This window comes from Camarhynchus parvulus, chromosome 18, assembly GCF_901933205.1.
Source record: "Camarhynchus parvulus chromosome 18, STF_HiC, whole genome shotgun sequence".
NCBI classification, from domain to species: Eukaryota; Metazoa; Chordata; class Aves; order Passeriformes; family Thraupidae; genus Camarhynchus; species Camarhynchus parvulus.
Genome location: NC_044588.1, coordinates 5072502 through 5089184, shown reverse-complemented (window position 1 = coordinate 5089184; position 16683 = coordinate 5072502). Strand labels below are relative to the sequence as shown.

General features: G+C 62.4%; 3 protein-coding genes across 5 annotated transcripts in view; 1 reads left to right on the top strand and 2 right to left on the bottom strand.

Annotated features, from left to right (window-relative positions):
- Positions 1–258: 258 nt before the first annotated feature.
- TEPSIN (TEPSIN adaptor related protein complex 4 accessory protein) lies at positions 259–4049 on the bottom strand. 2 transcript variants are annotated; one of them, XM_030962050.1, is made up of 13 exons: positions 3971–4049; positions 3686–3758; positions 3333–3424; positions 3148–3241; positions 2949–3016; positions 2766–2844; positions 2585–2656; positions 2247–2447; positions 1993–2164; positions 1640–1756; positions 1441–1519; positions 1230–1364; positions 259–969 (listed from the first exon to the last, which is right to left on the bottom strand). In XM_030962050.1, the coding sequence occupies exons 1-13, from the start codon at positions 4010–4012 to the stop codon at positions 520–522; spliced, it is 1674 nt and encodes a 557-aa protein (XP_030817910.1). In that variant the 5' UTR covers positions 4013–4049; the 3' UTR covers positions 259–519. The 2 variants fall into 2 exon arrangements, with proteins under 2 accessions (XP_030817910.1, XP_030817911.1); XM_030962051.1 differs by having other exon boundaries at positions 1640–1753.
- A 305-nt stretch (positions 4050–4354) lies between these two features.
- Positions 4355–5153, top strand: NDUFAF8 (NADH:ubiquinone oxidoreductase complex assembly factor 8). The gene is made up of 3 exons (XM_030962161.1): positions 4355–4435; positions 4549–4659; positions 4747–5153. The coding sequence occupies exons 1-3, from the start codon at positions 4355–4357 to the stop codon at positions 4765–4767; spliced, it is 213 nt and encodes a 70-aa protein (XP_030818021.1). The 3' UTR covers positions 4768–5153.
- Positions 4894–16683, bottom strand: part of SLC38A10 (solute carrier family 38 member 10) — a 30635-nt gene continuing 18845 nt past the window's right edge. The window contains exons 12-16 of one of the 2 annotated variants that reach the window (XM_030962159.1): positions 10131–10301; positions 9382–9843; positions 8763–8846; positions 7984–8163; positions 4894–7732 (exon numbers count right to left, since the gene is read on the bottom strand). In XM_030962159.1, coding sequence (XP_030818019.1) covers positions 6612–7732; positions 7984–8163; positions 8763–8846; positions 9382–9843; positions 10131–10301 — 2018 coding nt within the window. In that variant the 3' untranslated portion in view covers positions 4894–6611. The remainder of the gene's footprint in view (positions 7733–7983; positions 8164–8762; positions 8847–9381; positions 9844–10130; positions 10302–16683) is intronic. The other variant, XM_030962160.1, reaches the window with a different exon arrangement.

Sequence of the window (16683 nt, the reverse complement as noted above, 5' to 3'; positions counted from 1 at the left end):
GCAGGGGGGCTCACGGGATTATTGGGGGTCATGGGAAAAAGTGGGGCTGCAGCACAGGGGAGAGCAGTGTGGCAGGGGGAAGCTGTGGCGCTGTTGGGGGGCCATGGGGCTGCAGGAAAATGGGGGGCTGGGGGCCAGGAGGAGCCACGGGCCAGGCTCTGTCTGCGGCGCAGGAAGAAGTCACACGTTCCCAGGCCCGAGTGGGGGTTTATTGGTGGCTCCCGGCCCCATGGGGACAGCACCTGCCCCCACCCCACCCCCACAGAGCCCAGCCTGCAGCTGGGGGCCACGCTGGGGTCCCCATGGCACCCCCAGCTCAGTCCCAGCGTGTCCCACAGCGAGAGGAGCGAGAGGCCGTGCCCCTCTGCCTGCCCCGGAACACCACGAGGGACATTGTCACCTTGTCACCTGCTGGAAGCCCTGTGGCCATTCCAGCCCGTGTCCCCCGAGGCACCAGGACAGCGCAGGCCCCGCAGGGAGGGGGGCAGAGCCCCCGCAGCCCCCGGGGCCTCACAGCAGCTACATGTTGAGGAAGGCGAAGGCTGATGGCTGCAGGCTGCCCTCCGTGTCCGTCCCCCCGTCCGCGTCCGTCCCCCCGTCCCGGGGCTGGGATAGCGCCTGTGGCTCCACCGGGGGCGAGTGTGGCCGGAGCACTGTGCCAGGACGGGCCACCAGCTCCATGCCAGCGAACAGGGACAGGCTGGGGGCCGCCGTGTCCCCTGCCAGCCTGCTGCCCCCGTCCTGCTGGCAGGGACAGGCTGGCACCGCGGCCCCGGGGGGCTCCAATGCCAGCCCCGGCTCCTCAGCGGGGGCTGCAGGGCTCGGGGCCGGGCTCAGCGGGGTCAGGAAGCTCTCAGAAGCCACGGCTGGGATGTCCATGAGCAGGTCCCCGGCTGAGGGGGCTGAGGGTGGGCGTGGGGCCCTCGGGGAGGGCTGGGCCCGGCACAGGGCCTCGAACTGCCGCAGCATCTGGGATGGGGGTGGGCACAGTGAGAGCAGCACCGGCAAAGGGGATCGGCCTGGCACCTTCTCCCAGGCACAGGGACTGTCCCCATGTCCCCTCCCGGGGCTCAGAGGGAGCGTCACCCCGCCCTGGGACAGGCAGCCCAACCACCCCTCTGGCACATACACAGAGCCATTCCCAAGGGCTGTGTGTCCCCAGGGGCTGTCAGACCTGTGCCAGGAGCCCTCATCCAAAGGACTGGGCACAGGGATGTCCCCAGAGTCACCTTTGTTGCTCGGTTGGCCACAGGCCCAGGGCTGCCTTGGCTGAGGTGCTGCAGGCGCTGCTGGGTCACGGCAAAGATCTGCTCTGGGGAGAGCAGGTCGGAGCAGCCGAGGGCAGAGATGGCACACATGGACCTCTGTGGGGAAGGGGAGCTGAGCCTGGCAGGCCCCCACACAGCCCCCAGCCCTCCCAGGGGAGCCCCCTGTGCTCACCATGCGGACGCTGTCACTGGGATCCTCCAGCGCCCGGCCCAGCAGCTCCAGCACCACCTCACAGTTCAGGAGCCCACACCTGCCCAGGGATGGGGGCCACAGTCACCTGCAGCCCCTTCCCATCCCAGAGTCCAGGCCTGGGCAGCCAGGGAAGGGAGCTGAAGTCCCCCCAGCCCCAGGGAGCACCTCTGCCACTTACTCCTTGAGGAAGTGCTGAGCTTCCTCCCTGGTGAGGAAGACCCTGGCCCCACGCGTCAGTCCCGACACCAGGCTCAGCTCCCTGCGGCAGTCACCCGGGCTGTCAGCATCCACCCTGCTGGGGACACAGCTCGTGAGGACAGGGGCCACCTGCCTGCTCCTCCTGGGGTCCCTGCACACCCCTGGCACACAGGGACCCCCACCCCGAGCAGCTCTGCCCACCCACGGCTGGCAGGACAAACACAGCCAGCAGTGCCGGACACGCTGGATCAGGGGTGTGCGAAATGAGGGGAGGGTCTCTGGGGATGCAGCCGGGACAGCCCCAGGGCAGGGGAGCCCCCGGGCCCCTCTCACCTGTCAGCCCCGTGGCTTAGCTCCCGGCTGGCCCCGGAGCGGCTGTCGCTGCCGGATTTGCTGCCCGAGTCGGAGGCGCGGCTGCGCTCGTGGCCCTGCGAGGATTCCCGGGAGCTGTGCCCGCTCTCTGCCTCCTCCCAGCCTCCCCCGGCCTGCCCCGGCTGGTGGCTCACTGCAGGGACAGCGCTGCTCAGCTGGGGTCCCCAAACCCCCAGAACAGCTGGGGACCCCCCAGACTCCCCTGCAGGACCCACCTCGGGATGCACGCGGGGCAGGAGGGGTCGGGGGCGGCGGGGCCGGGCTGCTGGCGGGGGATGGAGCTCGGACAGGCTCGTAGGTGTCCTCGGGGAGGTCCCCACGGAGCCGCCGGGGTCCCCCCGGAGCCGGGAGCACGGCCTGGGCCACGGCCTCGGCCGCCCGCTGGAGGCTGCTCAGCAGGGCCTCTCCTGTGGAAGCTGCAGAGGCTGGGCTGCTGGGGGAGCCCAGCCCCAGGGGATCACCCCAGCACCCCAGAAAGGGGGCTGAGGGAACTCTGGGAGCTCCCTCAGTTCCCAGCAGGAAAGGACCCAGCGAGGGCCTGGCCAGGACTCACCGGAGCCGCTCCTGTCACTGCTGAAGCCGAATCCCTGCAGGGAGCCACAGGGGCTGGGGCTGGAGCCCATCCCTGGGGAGGCACAGGGAATGTCAGGGGGGGCACAGGCACTCAGGGCTCCCCTCTCCTGCTGTGTCCCTGTCCCCCTGAGCGAGGGCCTGGCCCCAGGGGCTCTGCTCACCAGCAGGGGCCGGGGGCCGGGCGGGCAGAGCCAGGGGCTGCGGCAGTGGGGCATCCGAGAACAGAATGCTGGCCAGGTCCTGTGGGATTGAGACACACAGAGAGACAGAGAGGAGTGCAGTGCTGGGAAGCCCAGAGTCCCCGAGCAGGGGGCTGGGGGCTGCCCTGTCCCTGCAGCACCCACCTGTGCGGCCGCCCGCACCTTCTGGTTCAAGCTGTTGCCGTGGAGGGGGTCTGGGGGCCCGGAGAACACTGCAGACACACAGAGAGGAGGGTGGGGGACGCTCCCAGGTGCGGTAGGACCCTGCTCCTGGCACAGCAGGAGCCCTTCTGGGGTCTCAGCCCCCCATTGCTGCTCTGCCACGTCCCCCCCAGGCCGTTACCCGCAGCCTCCCGGATGAAGCTGGCGTTCCTCTTCAGCTGCAGCACAAACTGGGGCGAGCCCTGCGAGCAGGTGTGCAGCAGGATCTTCAGCACCTGCCTCGGGGGACAAGGACAAGTCACAGCTGCCCTCCCTGGAGCGGGGGGTTCACCCCATCACCCCCCAGTGCCCCCAGCACGGACCCACCTTCAACTTGACGTGGCAGGAGCTGCTCTGCAGCCGCGTCAGGAGATGCTCCAGCAGGCACTGGCTGCTCCCGGGGGACTCGTGGGAGATCTCTAGGCACGGGTTAGGGACCCAGCCGGGATCGGAGGCAGCAGCAGCCCCGAGTGCCAGGAATTCAGCCCCTCACAGGGTCCCAGCCAGGGCCCACAGCCCCACGGCTGCCCCCAGCCAGCCCCGCAGGCCTCCAAAGCCCACCACGGCCTGGAGCAGCCCGGGGAGCTCCCCCTGCCCCGGGATCCCCTCCCTGTCCCGGGATCCCCTCCCTGTCCCGGGATCCCCCCCTGCCCGGTGCCCCCCGGCTCCCCAGAGGATACTGGCGATCTCCTCGAACAGGTACCCGGGGCACGGGGTGTCGTCGTCGGCCGTGCCCCGCAGCAACACCGGCAGCTGGAGGAGGAGGGGGCGGTGTGAGAGGGGGCGGACCCGCCCCGTTCCCCGGTGCTGGGGGCCAGAGCGAGGCCCCGGGGCAGGCCCGGCCCGGTCAGGGCGGAGTGAAGCCGTGCAGAAGCGAGTGGGGGGTGCAGCGATGACGTGGCGGGTGAGCAGTGACGTCACGCCCCGGCAGCCCCCCCGCATACCCCAAAAGCCCCGGTCCGTACCCGGCTCAGGAAACTCAGCCGGTCCCGCAGCGGCGCCGCCATGACACTGCCGGCACCGGCCCTGCCCGGTCCCTCGGTGGCGTCAGGGAACCGCCCCCCGGAAGTTACTTTCCACCAATGAGAGGGCAAAGCTCTGCCGCTCAACCAATCATCGGTGAGAGAGGGCGGGGCTCCAGGCGGAAGAGCCTCATTATGTTGACGCCCGAAGGAGGCGGGAAGTAAACAACCGGCATTCCCACCAATCAGAGCCGCCCGCGCCGAATGCCCAATCAAAGGGGCGTGGCTTGGGGTGATTCCCCCCAATAGGAGAGCGCGGTGTGTGACGAGCGGGGCGGGCGGCCAATCGCGGCCGCCCGGGCATGGCGGCGCCCGTGCGGTGAGGCGATGTCGGGGCGCGGAGTGTGGCTGCGGGCGCGGGCGCGGCTGCGGCGCTTCCCGGCGGCGCTGGCGGCCTGCGGGGACCAGGTGGGGCCGGGGGTGGCACGGGGAGCGGCTCCGGGGCGGGGGGGGCACACGGGGGCGGCTCCGGTGCTGGCAGTCCCGGTGGCCCCCGCTCCCGTCCCGTGTGATTCCCGCAGGCCGCGGCCTACGGGCGGTGCGTGGCGGCGGCGGCGGCGGGACCGGCGGAGCTGCGGCGGGACGCGTGCCTGGAGGAGTTCCAGGCGCTGCGGGAGTGCTTCGCCCGCGCGGTACGGCCCTGTCCCGGTCTCCGTGCCCCATCCCGGTGCTGGCGGAGGGCGGCGGCCTCGGCCCGTCCTGACCGCAGCTCTTTGCAGGCAAAGGCGACGCCCAAGTGACCCCGGAGACGCTCGTGGGGAATGAGACCCTCAAAGCACCGGTTTGTCCCCAAATGACGGAGCCCCCCCGGGCCCGGAGCTGCCCTCCCGCTCCCCGGCCCGGAGGCGGCTCAGGCCCGGGCTGGGTGAAGGTCACAGATCTATTTTTATTTATTAAAAAAGAAACTAATTCAGATCAGAATGCTTCAGCTTATTTTATTGATGGGCTCAGCCCGCACTCCGGGCTCTCCGTGCCAGCGTCCCACCCGCCCCGGGGAGCCGATCCCGGCGGGACAAGGCAGCTCCCGCCGGCTCCAGCCCAGCCCGGGGTGCCCACGGCATTCCCAGGAGCAGGAACGTCAGGAGCATCTTTGGTCCCTTCTGTTCACACAGAGAACAACGAACAGGCGGCTGTGCCCCCGCGGGGCCGGAGCCGGCAGCACAGGGCACAAGGAGCCGATCCGGCTCCCTGGCACCGCAGGGAGGCTGGATGTGCCACAGCCCCGATCCCTGGCCCCAGGGCAGCCCTGGAGCTCCAGAGCCCGTCCCGCCTCCCGGCCGTGCTGCTTGTGCTTGACGACAGCGTTAATGGAGAAGCTCGTTGGGTTCGGGGGGTTTAAGGCCACAGTGTTCCGGGGGGTCTTCCCAAAGGACTCCCCAGGTGGCTTCCCTGTCACTCTGGGCTGTGACACCCCGGGAGCACCAGGCGGGGACAGTCCCACCCCGTCCCAGCTCTGCAGGGTCCCACTGGACACAGACTCGAGGTCGCCAAAGACATTTGGAGGTCGGGATAGAAAAGCCACCACAGTGATGAGGTCTGAGGGCTCCAGGCTGGGAATTCTCAGCCGGTCTAGGGAGAGCTTTGGGACTGAATTCTGTACATTCGCAGGTCGGGATGTAAAAACACAAACCCAAAAAAAACCCAAGGGGTGAATCACTGGGAGCCTGAAACAACACAGAGCTCTTGGGGAAGGTCCTCCTTTCTTCACTGACCAAACAAATTCCCAGAGGTGGAGCAGGGACCTGTCTGGATGCAGAACAGGGCAGGGGGAGGCTGGGAAGAGCACAGGGAACACAGGCACAGGCAGGTGGAGCCCCTGGATCCACCAGCCCTGCCATGCTTTCTCCCAGACCACTCACCTCTGGCAGGAGAATCAAGCTGGGTTGGGAAGGGTCAGGGGGAAGTTGAGCTTCTTAATGCACTTTTGAGAGGGGAAGTGGAGCTGGAGAGCACAGAGAGGAGCACCAGGGAGGGCAGCGGGGGCAGAGCTCTGAGTGATCCCAGTGTGTGCCAAGGAACCCCATCCCTGGGAGAGAGGCAGCACAACAGCAGTTGTGCCCAGTTAAGGCAGCAATTCTACTAAATGAGGTTCCTAAAGCACCACTGTGGCCCAGACAAATGAGGCTCTGCTCCCGATCCAGCACTGGAGCACTGGCTCTGCTGGTCCTCAGCTCACGGCTTCTCTGGGGTAAAGCCCTTCCCGAGGTGTGCATGGATCCCAGGTCCCCTCGGCACAGCCGGGGCCATGGAGCCCCTTCCTGGTTCTGAGAGGAGCTGGGAGATGGTTGGAGAAGGCAATTTGATGTGAATGAGATGCTGGAAAAGCTCCTTGGAGCAGCGGCCTGGCAGGGAGCCGAGGTGCATGGCAGCTCTGGAAGGCAGGGGACAGCAGGAATGTCACTTCCAGTGCCACCATCTCCTTGGCCACCCGCAGGCACACACTGGGGGCGCTGCTGGAAGCCCCCAGGGTGGTGCTCAGGGATCCAAGGAGATCCTGTGGATCCGAGCACTGCGGTCAGCTGGCTCAGATCTCTCCACACTCAGTGAGGCCGAGCCTTCCCTGCAGAGCACAGGCACAGCCCCGTCACGGGCTCCTGTCCTGTGTCACCTGCTGGATGTGGCGGCTGCGCACCAGGTGCTGCGCGCCCTCGGCCACCTGGCTCAGCCGCGCCTCCAGCGCGCTCCGCAGGTCGTTCACCTTCACGTCGGGGACGGGGTTCAGGCCGATCAGGACCCCCCCTGCTCCTGCTGCAGCCTCCTCCCCGTCCTCCTCCTCATCCTCCTCCTGGTCGGGACGCAGCAGGTCCAGGTCCCGTCTCCTGCGCCGCAGGTCCAGGCCCCCCTGCAGCTTCAGCTCCCGGTTGGGTTTCACATCGCGCTCCGGCTGCTGCGGATCCCTGGGGGCGGGCGCTCCGTCCTCAGATTTCCCTGCTGGAGCATCCTGAGGGGCACCGTTGGAGGGACCCCCACCCCCCCGGCCCTGCCGGCCCCCCGGCTCCTCCCCGGGATCCTCCTCCTTCCCGTGCCCGTGGCCGGGCGGGTCCTGCTGCCGCCCGCCCGCTCCCTCGGCCTGCGCTCCTCTCTGCCACTCCCTGTCCCGGGGGTGCTGCTCCCTCACTGCCACATTCCTGTTACTGGAAGAGTCCGCCACCACTGCCAGGTCCTTGGGCTCCACCTGACTCAGAGTTTTGGCTTTAAGGTCTGTTCCTGAGTCTCTTTCCAAACCCTTTCCTGCTACTCCCTGAACTTTGGCAGCCCCCGGCTGTTCTCTTTGGATGGGAGCTGTAGCTGCTTCCACGGCTTTCAGGAAATTCTTCTTCTGGTGGACATCTCTTCCAGCTTTGGCTTCACGTTCTCCTCCCAAATCCTCCGCCAAGGCCTTTTTCTCCAGGTGGTTTCTGGCTGCTGGAACACGCTGGGCATCCCCGTGGAGGGGATCCCGGTTCTCCACGGGATTCTTAACAGCTCTGTCAATCTCTTGCAGCGGCACCTTCCGCTCCTTGGGAGCAGCCACAGGAATGTCACGCCTCTGCCCAGCCTCCTCCAGCTTCCCCACCGTGTCCCTGTGCTGCCTGGTGGAATCAGGGGGCTGCTGGCCCAGCTGCTCCTTGCTCAGCGCCTTCCCGGCCGTGTCTCCCTTGGCTCCGAGGCCCTCGTCCTCCCTGCTCCTGGAGAGGGGCACGGCAGGCTCTGCCTGTGCTTCTGCTGCAGGACAAAACCCACATGGAAAAGGATTTCTCAGGACATTGCCTTCTCCTGCCACCACATGCTGTGAGACATGAGATGGGGCCATGCAGGAGGAAGAGCAGAGCTGTGGGTTATCCCTACAGAAATGGCTGTGCAAGTGGACTTTGCCATGTGCCAAAGGAGTTCAGATCTCTCCCAGTTTGATTTTAGAGCTGCTCTGAGCCGTGAGCACCCTCTGGAGGGCTCCTACTCCCTGGCCACGTCCTTACCTGGCTTTGGCTTCTCCTCTGCCCCCTCCTCCTGCCGCTGCTGGTGGATCTCCTTGTGCTGCTCCTCGATCACCGCCAGCAGCTTTGCCTGCTGGTCCAGGAGCTGCTTGTGCTGCACCTGCTGCTCCTTGATCACCTGCAGCAGCATGTTGTGGTCCAGCAGTTTTGCTGGCCCTGCTTCTGGAAAAGGGGAAAAAGAGGAAGTAAAACCCCTGTGACCCAAAGCCCTCAGAAATCATGTCAGCTCTGGATGGGCATCAAGGGTGCTCCTTGGCAGGAAGATCTGACTCCACAAACCCTGCCAGGAGAGCGAGAAGGAAGCTGGAAGAGGATGGGGTGAGAGCAAGGGACCTGCACACAAGTCCAAGCTCAGGCTCCAACCCCCCCTTGCCAGGCAGAGTTTGGAGGGAGGAGCTCAGCCTGACGAAGGGCTTTGCTCCAGCTCTGATGCCCCAGGGACAGAGCAGCCCCTTTAGGGGCAGGAGCTTTTCCCTGTGATGTGTTCAGGTGTCCCTGGGATGCCCACACCCCTCCTGCTGTCCTGCCCAAGCAGTTTCACTCCTGTCTCACTCTTCCCAGGGCTCTGACACCAGGGAGCAGCCAGGCCCAGGTGCCAGCATGACTCAGGTCCCTGTGTGGCCCTGCCAGGTGTGCCAGAGATGGCACAGGCACCACCTGATGCTATGCAGGGGCTGTGGCCTCAAGACACCATCCTCCCACAGAGAGGGATCCGGGGAGATCCAGGCCCATCCCCGCACACTCTGGGGACACACACTCACCCCCTGCCTTCTCCTGCTTCTCCTCAGTGTTCTGGTTCTCCAGCAGTTCTGCTCTCTCCGGGAGGGGCAGCTCCTGCTTCTCACCTGCAAAGGAAAGGACCACAGAGCTTTGCTGTCAGCGCAGATGTTCCCTAAAACGCCTCCACGCCGTCCCGGCACCGTTCGCATCCAACGCGCCGGCTGCGAGGGAAGTAATAAACCCAATATTTAACAACCCCGTGCCTGGTGGCAGCGAGCCAGCACTAACTACCTCGGCCAATTAACATGCAAGAACAGCTCTAACTGGCTTTTAGACGGGCACTTGGCAATGTGTTCCCTGTCAAGATCTCCCGGCTCCGTGTCCCCGGTGATTTGGGAGCCGTGCAGGAACAGCACGGCACCTGACATTTTGGCGGGTAGCGAACAACTGTTTGACAGCTCTTGCAGTAGCTGTCAAAGCCACCAGATTCCTCCCTTCCCGCAGCAGCTGCCGGAGGGGCTGTGCTCACTCACGTGCTCCACTCGTGGAGTTCAAAGGAAGCACCAGGACGGAGATGGGAATGACCAAATTGTCCCGACTCTGGGGGCATCACAGGCCCAGAAGAGATTGCTCAGTTGAGCTGCTGTGAAAGGAGCTTACCAGGGTCTGCTTCCTTCTCCACAGACTTTGCAGCCTCCTCTGCTTTCCTGGGGAGCTGGAGCTGTGACTTGTCCCTCTCAGCAGCCTCGGCAGTGTCACCATCCAGCATGGCCGCCTGTGCCTTGGCTTCCAGCTTGGCTTCCCCTGGCTCCAGCTCCTTGTAGGGCGGCCTTCCCCCCTGCTGCAGCGCTGCCTCCGGGACCTTCTCCAGATTTGGGACGGGCCCGCCAGTCCCTCCCCGCTGCTGGTTCTCAGCAGCCACTTCCTTCCCTTGCTTTGGGCCCAGTGCCTCCTTCTGGGGCTTCAGCCTGGCTGGCTCCTCCAGCAGACGGTCCTTGGCTCCTCCAGGAGCCGCTCTGTTCTCGCTGGATTCCTCCCGCTCCCGCCCCATGTCCACGACCACCTCATCGTGTGGCACCGGGGGCTCGTGGCGATGGGCCTCCCCCACGGGCACAGCAATCCCTGGGGGACAGGCAGGGTCAGAGCAGCAGGTTCCCAGTACACCCAGTACACCCAGCACACCCAGCTCCATGCTGCCCTTGTCCAGCCCTGCCTTCTCTCCCTCATCTGGAGGCCACGTTCCCAACAAGCCTCCTGAGCATCAAACACTAAATCAATCCACCAATAGCACCACGGAGGTGCACAGAGGGGAGGGTAAGGAGGAGAGGTCAGGATCTCTGTCTAGAGTCCCACAACACACACACACCCCCAGCTCCCAGTCCAGCTCCCTTTCCCAGGATCACCTTTACCTTGATCAGGACGGTCCAGCTGCACTTTCTCTTCCACCTTTCCTCTCTCCTCCTCCCTCTTGGGCACCTGCACGGGCACCTTGATCTGTGGCTGCTCCATCTCTTCCTTCTCCTCAGGCACCTTGGGTTTATCACGGTCATCCTCGGGCTCCTCCACCACCGGGTTCTGCTCTGCAAACACAGGATGGGGACAGGGATGAGGTGTGGGAGCTGGGAATTGCTGTGTCTGTCCCAGTCCCCTTCACCCACCCAGCCCAGCCGCTGATTTCCCTCCAGCCTCAGCACGGTGGGGCTGGGGGAGGTTTTGTTGGGGGGTCGCCTGGTTGTGTTCTCTGTTGTGGGTTTTTATGGAGCTGCTGGAAGGGAAGCGTGGCAGAGATGGAGCAGGGATGGAGAGGAGACAGAGAGGGGATGGAGCAGGGATGGAGCATGGATGGATAAGGGATGGAGCAGGGATGGAGCAGGGATGGAGCAGGGATGGAGCAGGGATGGAGACGGATGGAGCAGGGATGGAGCAGGGATGGAGATGGATGGAGAGGGGATGGAGCAGGGATGGAGCATGGATGGAGCAGGGATGGAGCAGGGATGGAGACGGATGGAGAGGGGATGGAGCAGGGATGGATAAGGGATGGAGCAGGGATGGAGCAGGGATGGAGCATGGATGGAGCCGGCTGCTGCTGCGAGGCAGTGCCACCAGATGTCAGCATCCCCCCGGCTCCCTGCCCCAGACCCCCGGCTCCGGGAGAGCCCAAGCTGGAATCCAGACCCGGATCCCCCAGCACTGGAAGAGGCAGAGCTGCGATCCAGCCCCCGAACCTCCCAACACCAGAACCTGAGCTGGGCTCCAGCCCAGCTCCCACCCCCCCGCTGCTGTTTGCTGTGAAACGCCTTAAAACCTTCTTTATTTTGATTTTTCCCCCTTTTAGCGCTAGAGTGTTCCCACAGCCCTTCAGATGCCTCTCAGAGGAGGGGTGGGGAGGTTTCCTTTTCCCGCAAAAGTTTTGAGGAGGGGAATTAAACAACAGGCATTAATTAGGGGAACCTCCTGAGGGAGAAGGGGGAGGTTCCCCCCACCTTGCCCTCAAAGAGACAGAATGTTTTTGGAAGACACATCCCAGTCAAACCAGTCACTGTGTTCAGCACTGGTATGACCAGCATATTCCACATGGAATCTTATGCACATTCCATGGGATGGGAAGGATCCCTTCCACCCCCAGCATGGCAGAAAACCCACACAGGGAGTGAACTCTTCCTTTGGAGAGCAGCAGAGAAGGAAATCGAATTGTTTCCCAGCAGTGAAGTTGTTCTGCAGATTTTTTTCCATCCAACAAACTCTTAAAAAAAAATCTATCTTCTCTAACAAAAAAAAAATTCCCAACTCTTTCCCCCTTCGCCCTCCCCCGTGTGATTTCCTTTGGGGAATTAATTCTATAAACATCTTTCCATTTTCTCCTCCCCCTCCGCAGGGCTGGTGCGATTTATTACGAGATGAACTCATGGGAAAGAAGGGATTGCCACAACTTCAGCTGCGTGGGCCTTGCCTGAGCTGGGGAGGGGGGGAAACAACAAAAATTCACAAAAAATTAAGTACAAACTCCTGGCCCAGAGGGATCTGTGCCAGCAGGACCTTGAGCCTCTCCAGAAACGCGGAGTCCAGCCCGAGCTCCACACCCAGAGGAGGGACGTGTGCAGGGCTGGCCGGCTTTCCACGTTCCTTCACTTGGGAGGGGAAAAGGACTCGGATTTTCTGAGAAATTCGAGTCTAGTACCCAAGGGTCCCCCTCTCCATTGAGGGACTTCCCAGGGTTCAGCAAGTCAGGGCAGGACACTCCTCCTTTTCAGGAAAAACTGGGCTGCAGGAACCGGTGCCCAGCCCTGGCCAGGGGCCCTGGGAAGCGGGAGGCCGAGGCCGGGGAGGGGAGCTCGGCACGGCTGCGGATGTTCCCAGCTCAATCCTGGCCCCAACGCAAGAAATTATTTACTCTGTTGGAGGAAAGTTTCTTGTTAATTGGTTCGTGGAGGCGGGAGATGGCTCCGGTCGGAGAAGAGCGGAGGATCTAGAGAACCCCAGCGAAGGCAGGGCTGCTCCCACAGCGGATGGGAGCGACGAGCTGAGCAGTGAGATGATGTTCAAGGGGAAATAAAAAGGAAGAGAGGGGGAAATAAAAAGGAAGGAGGGGGAAATAAGAAGGAAGAAGGGGGAAATAAGAAGAAAGAGAGGAGGAAATAAAAAGGAATGAGAGGGAAATAAGGAGGAGATAAGAAGGAAGGACGGGGAAATAAAAAGGAATGAGAGGGAAATAAGAAGGAAGGAGGGGGAAATAACAGAGGAGGAAATAAGAAGGAAGGAGGGAAAAAGAAGAGAGAGAGGAAATAAGAAGGAAGGAGGGGGAAATAACAGAGGAGGAAATAAGAAGGAAGGAGGGGGAAATAAGAAGGAAGAGAGAAGGAAATAAGAAGGAAGGAGGGGGAAATAAGGAGGAAATAGGAAGGAAGGATGGGGAAATAAAAAGGAAGGAGGGGAAAATAAGAAGGAAGGAGGGGGAAATAAAAAGGAATGAGAGGGAAATAAGAAGGAAGGAGGGGGAAATAAGAGAGGAGGAAATAAGAAGGAAGGCAGGGGAAGCTTTCCTTGCCAGCAGGAAGCAGAGGAGTTAAACACAGCAGTTCCCCTGCCCAGAGCAGCAGGTGAACCCCCCGCAGGCCCAGGGCAGCCCGAGGGGCCGGGGGAGGCCCTGCTCTGCTCCAGGAGTGTCCCTGGCAGCTTCCATCATAAATCAGGCAGAGGCACGTTCCCCGCTCTGCAAACAATGCAGGAAAAGCCCAAAACACAAACAAAACACAAACCCAAAAGTCTCCACGCCGCAATAAGGCCAAGCTGCCTCGAAGCCATCATTTGCTCAGCGGGAGACAAAATTAAGTTCATCATCAGGGCGTGAATTAACAACCTCTCAGGCTGCCTGGAAATCCAGCCGGGGCTCCGGCTGCTTTGCAGGGAAGAGTTTTGCTGGGGCTCTGCCTCTCTTCTTGCCCTCCAGGTCCCTTTGGAGCGTCTTCCAGTAACGCTGCGCCTCGTCGTGTTTTATGAGCGGCCTTGGACATTACAGGCAAGGCCTGAGAGGCTGTAAAAGCTTTTTGGCTCCCAAGGAGAGGCCGGGGTGTGAGGCAGCACCGAGAGGCTTCGCCCTGACCCCCCGGCTCTCCGGCAGCTCTGCTCACACGAGGGGAAGCCGGGGCGTCCTGCAGCTGATTTGTGTGTGTGCGTGCCTGGGTGTGTTGTGGTTTGGCAACAGCCTCTCCAGGCTGCCATAAAATTTCATGATTAGCAACCTAAAAGCTTCCCTTCTCCCCCTGCTCCTGGTTCGGATCGTTGCAATGGTCCCAGGCAGGCACTAAATCCCTCCTCACGCGTTTTTCCAGCCTCTCGGAGCTGAAATGTGCTTCCACAGCCCCTGCCCTGGGCAGAGGCAGCGGGATGGGCCCTGCTGTGCTCGCCCCCAGTCCAGAGCGAGCCGTAGGGACAGCACAAGGAGCTCTGGGACACTCCCCCCACTCCAGGGTGTCACCCCAGGGCTGACCAGGGACACAAGGTTCAGGACCTGCTTGTGCCAGTGCAGCTCCAGCTCTGCTGAAATTCCTTCATTGCATGATATGGAGCAAGATCCAGGAGCCTGTGCCAAGGCAAACGGAGCTCAACAAGCAGGGCAGAGGGCTGGGGGCACACACTGCCCTGGGATGTGCCAAGCACCAGGAGCAGGGCAGGGCCAGGCCCTCCCCGGGGAGCCCCCGGCCCAGCTGCGCCTCCAGGAGCCCTCCCTCCCTCCCCCCGAAACGGGTCCAGATTTCACAAGGTTATGGAATGGCATCCCTGAAATTAGTTCACAGTTGTCTCCTGACGCACCAGCAGTAAAAACCAACCCAAATTACCAGAGGCTGCTGGTTCCTTTTCTGTGTCACAGGCACTATTAAAAGCTCGCTTGCACAAAGCACCAGGGAGAGCCGTGGCGGAGCCAAGCTGTTCCTGCAGGATGCAGGAGCCACGTTCCACACATCTCCGGGGCTGCTCCGGCGGGGAATGCCGCCAGGGACCCGGCCTGCCGCGGGCAGCTCGCTTCTGGGGGGCAAAGCACACGGATGGAGGGCGCAGGGATGCTACAACACAACCCCGAATTTTACCCCAGTTCAAGTAACAGAGCCCACCCCATGCCCCAGGACAGCGGGATGGCCGGAGCACGGTGCCCGGCACACCGGGAAAAGGGCTCTTGCACAAGGAGCCTGCATCAGGGCTTTGTTACCCAACATTGCACAACAGCAGGGAGAAGATGAAGCAGCAACAATCAAGTAAGGAGCTGAAAAATATTACAAAATCTTAATCCCCCCCGAGACCCTCGAGGGTGCTTTAAATACGGAGAGAAATTGCCTAATTAGCTTTTTTTTTTTTTTTTTTATGGATAATTGCCTTCCTGAGCTTTCAGAGGCAGCTTAGCAACCTTTTAACAGAGGCACAGCCGCGGCAGGACGGGCCTGGAAGGGGTTTTATCCCTTTCCCGAAGAGCTGCTGACAGTAAAACCTCCAGCACCACAGGCTGGGGCTGTAATGGGCACTTGGGTGTCGTTAGGAAAAACACGATTCCGAGGCCGCTGGTCAATACGTGTTCACATAAAAGGCCAATGTTCTAATATTCATAATCCCCGGGCCCACGGGGCAGGGCTTTAATGAAAGTCTCTCCAGTTCTGGGCTCCACAACATCAAAGAGGCCAATAAAACTCCTCTCACACGCTGACAGGCGGGAGGCAGACGGGGAAGGCAGCGCTGGGGGAAGGCCCTGCGGTTTGCCTTGGATGGGGCAGCACGGGAAAGGGCACGGAGCAAGCCTGTGCCCAGGGAAGGGGCTGAGCACCCTCTGACCCGGAGGCACAGATGCACCTTGTGCCTGGAAGGAGGGGTCTGGAAGAACTCTTCAGCCAGGAAAAGGGCTGGGAGCAGCACCCTGCGGCCAGGGAAGGGGCACCCTGTGCCCTGGGGAAGGGGCTGAGCAGCCCGCAGGGGGGAAGCCGTGGGATCCTGCTCAGCCCCGGGTATGGAATTCGGCCCATCCGGAGGGCACCCAGGTGCCGGGGGTGGCCCAGCCCCGCATCCTGCGGCCCTGCAAGGACAGGATGCAGCTGCTGCGGCGCGTTCCAGGCGGCAGCTCCTGCTCTGCAAAACAAGGCGGGTGAGGACGAGGGGGAGCCGCGGCGGGGGATGAAGGGCACCATTTAACGCCTCTCATTGCTAGTCAAGCCGACATCCTGCAGAGGCACAGGGAGGCACAGATCCAAGGAATCGCAGTGCCGGCTCTCCTGGGACAGCCCCACGTCCACCCTGCAGGTCCTTGTCCCCCTTCTCCCTCCTCTTCCTCCTCCCTGGAGAGGGAGCCCCCACTGGCAAAGGGACCTCAGGGGACAGCTGAGCTTTCCCTCGGAACTGCAGGGCTCCTCCCTGGGAAGTTTATGAGCCGGGAGCACTGAACCCGCCTTCCTCCCGGGTGGGATTATTTAATCCAGCAGCACTCAGAGCTGCTGCCGGCGGGCCCCGGCATCGCTCGGGCGATCAGAGCCTGGCATCCCGCTCCACCGCCCCGGCTCACGCCGAGAAGGGGAGAAGATTCAGCAAACTCCTGCAGACACCGTGTTTGATGGGATTTTTTATTTTCCCAGTCAGAACACGTGTCATTAGCGATTCCTCCTGAAAGGAGCAGCTGTTCTTTGGCCATTACTGCTCCAAAATTAACCAAGACGGAAGAATTCAATCGCATCCCTCCTCCAGGCCCTGCTGAGGGCTCCATTAAGGGATTGGGAGCATCTTTTGCTCGGAGTTCACCGGCATCCGCGTGCCCGGGAAGGCACACACGGCCTTGAGTAAGCCACGAGTAAACCACAAGTAAACTCCACCACGGAGCAACCCCAGAGTGAATGTTATCGGCAGCAGCACCGGTGTGGGAGACGCTCCAAGCTGCCGGGCAGGAACCCAGCCAAGAACCAGGAGGGAGGATAATCTCCACAAGCGCCAGCCCCTTTCTCCCTTCCGCTCTCAATCTCTGCGAGGATATTTCAAGGCCTCCAAAGAACAAAAAAAAACGAAACCCCACAGGAGCAGAAGGAAACAAAAGTGCAGCGAAGGAACAGGACGCGGCGGGGCCGAGGGGCAGCGCGGGGTCAGGCGGCACCTGCGCGCCACGGCCTCGCTCCGGAGCAGCTGGGAAAGGGAGGAGCGGCCGTAATTCCATCAGCAGCCCCAGCAAACAAATAATAAATAACAAGAACCGGTAAACAAAGCTGAGGCATAATCACAGGCTTTGTCAGAGAGAAAGCTGAGGCCAAATTTATACCCTCGGCACCAAAAAAAGAGGCAGCTCCCATAAATTTCCCTTCCTTCGAGGGTGATGGATGGATGGTCCTTGGGCTGGCACAGGGGGAGAACAGTCCCGTGGGCCAGGTGGGCACTGTGCTCATCCCAAACAGGGATCCCTGCTCTGTCCCTCCAGGGGATCCCAAGCCTGGACCATGCCTT

What these genes read in the sequence shown, in the direction of transcription:
- TEPSIN (XM_030962050.1), bottom strand. Translation starts at nt 4,012, where the DNA reads ATGGCGGCGCCGCTGCGGGACCGGCTGAGTTTCCTGAGCCGG. An exon ending in CCTGTTCGAGGAGATCGCCA is followed by an intron (nt 3,425 to 3,685) that starts GTATCCTCTGGG and finishes ACCCGTGCCTAG; the next exon opens with AGATCTCCCACGAGTCCCCC. An exon ending in CTAAGCCACGGGGCTGACAG is followed by an intron (nt 1,757 to 1,992) that starts GTGAGAGGGGCC and finishes CTGTGTCCCCAG; the next exon opens with CAGGGTGGATGCTGACAGCC.
- NDUFAF8 (XM_030962161.1), top strand. Translation starts at nt 4,355, where the DNA reads ATGTCGGGGCGCGGAGTGTGGCTGCGGGCGCGGGCGCGGCTGCGGCGC. An exon ending in TGGCGGCCTGCGGGGACCAG is followed by an intron (nt 4,436 to 4,548) that starts GTGGGGCCGGGG and finishes TGATTCCCGCAG; the next exon opens with GCCGCGGCCTACGGGCGGTG. An exon ending in GGGAGTGCTTCGCCCGCGCG is followed by an intron (nt 4,660 to 4,746) that starts GTACGGCCCTGT and finishes AGCTCTTTGCAG; the next exon opens with GCAAAGGCGACGCCCAAGTG.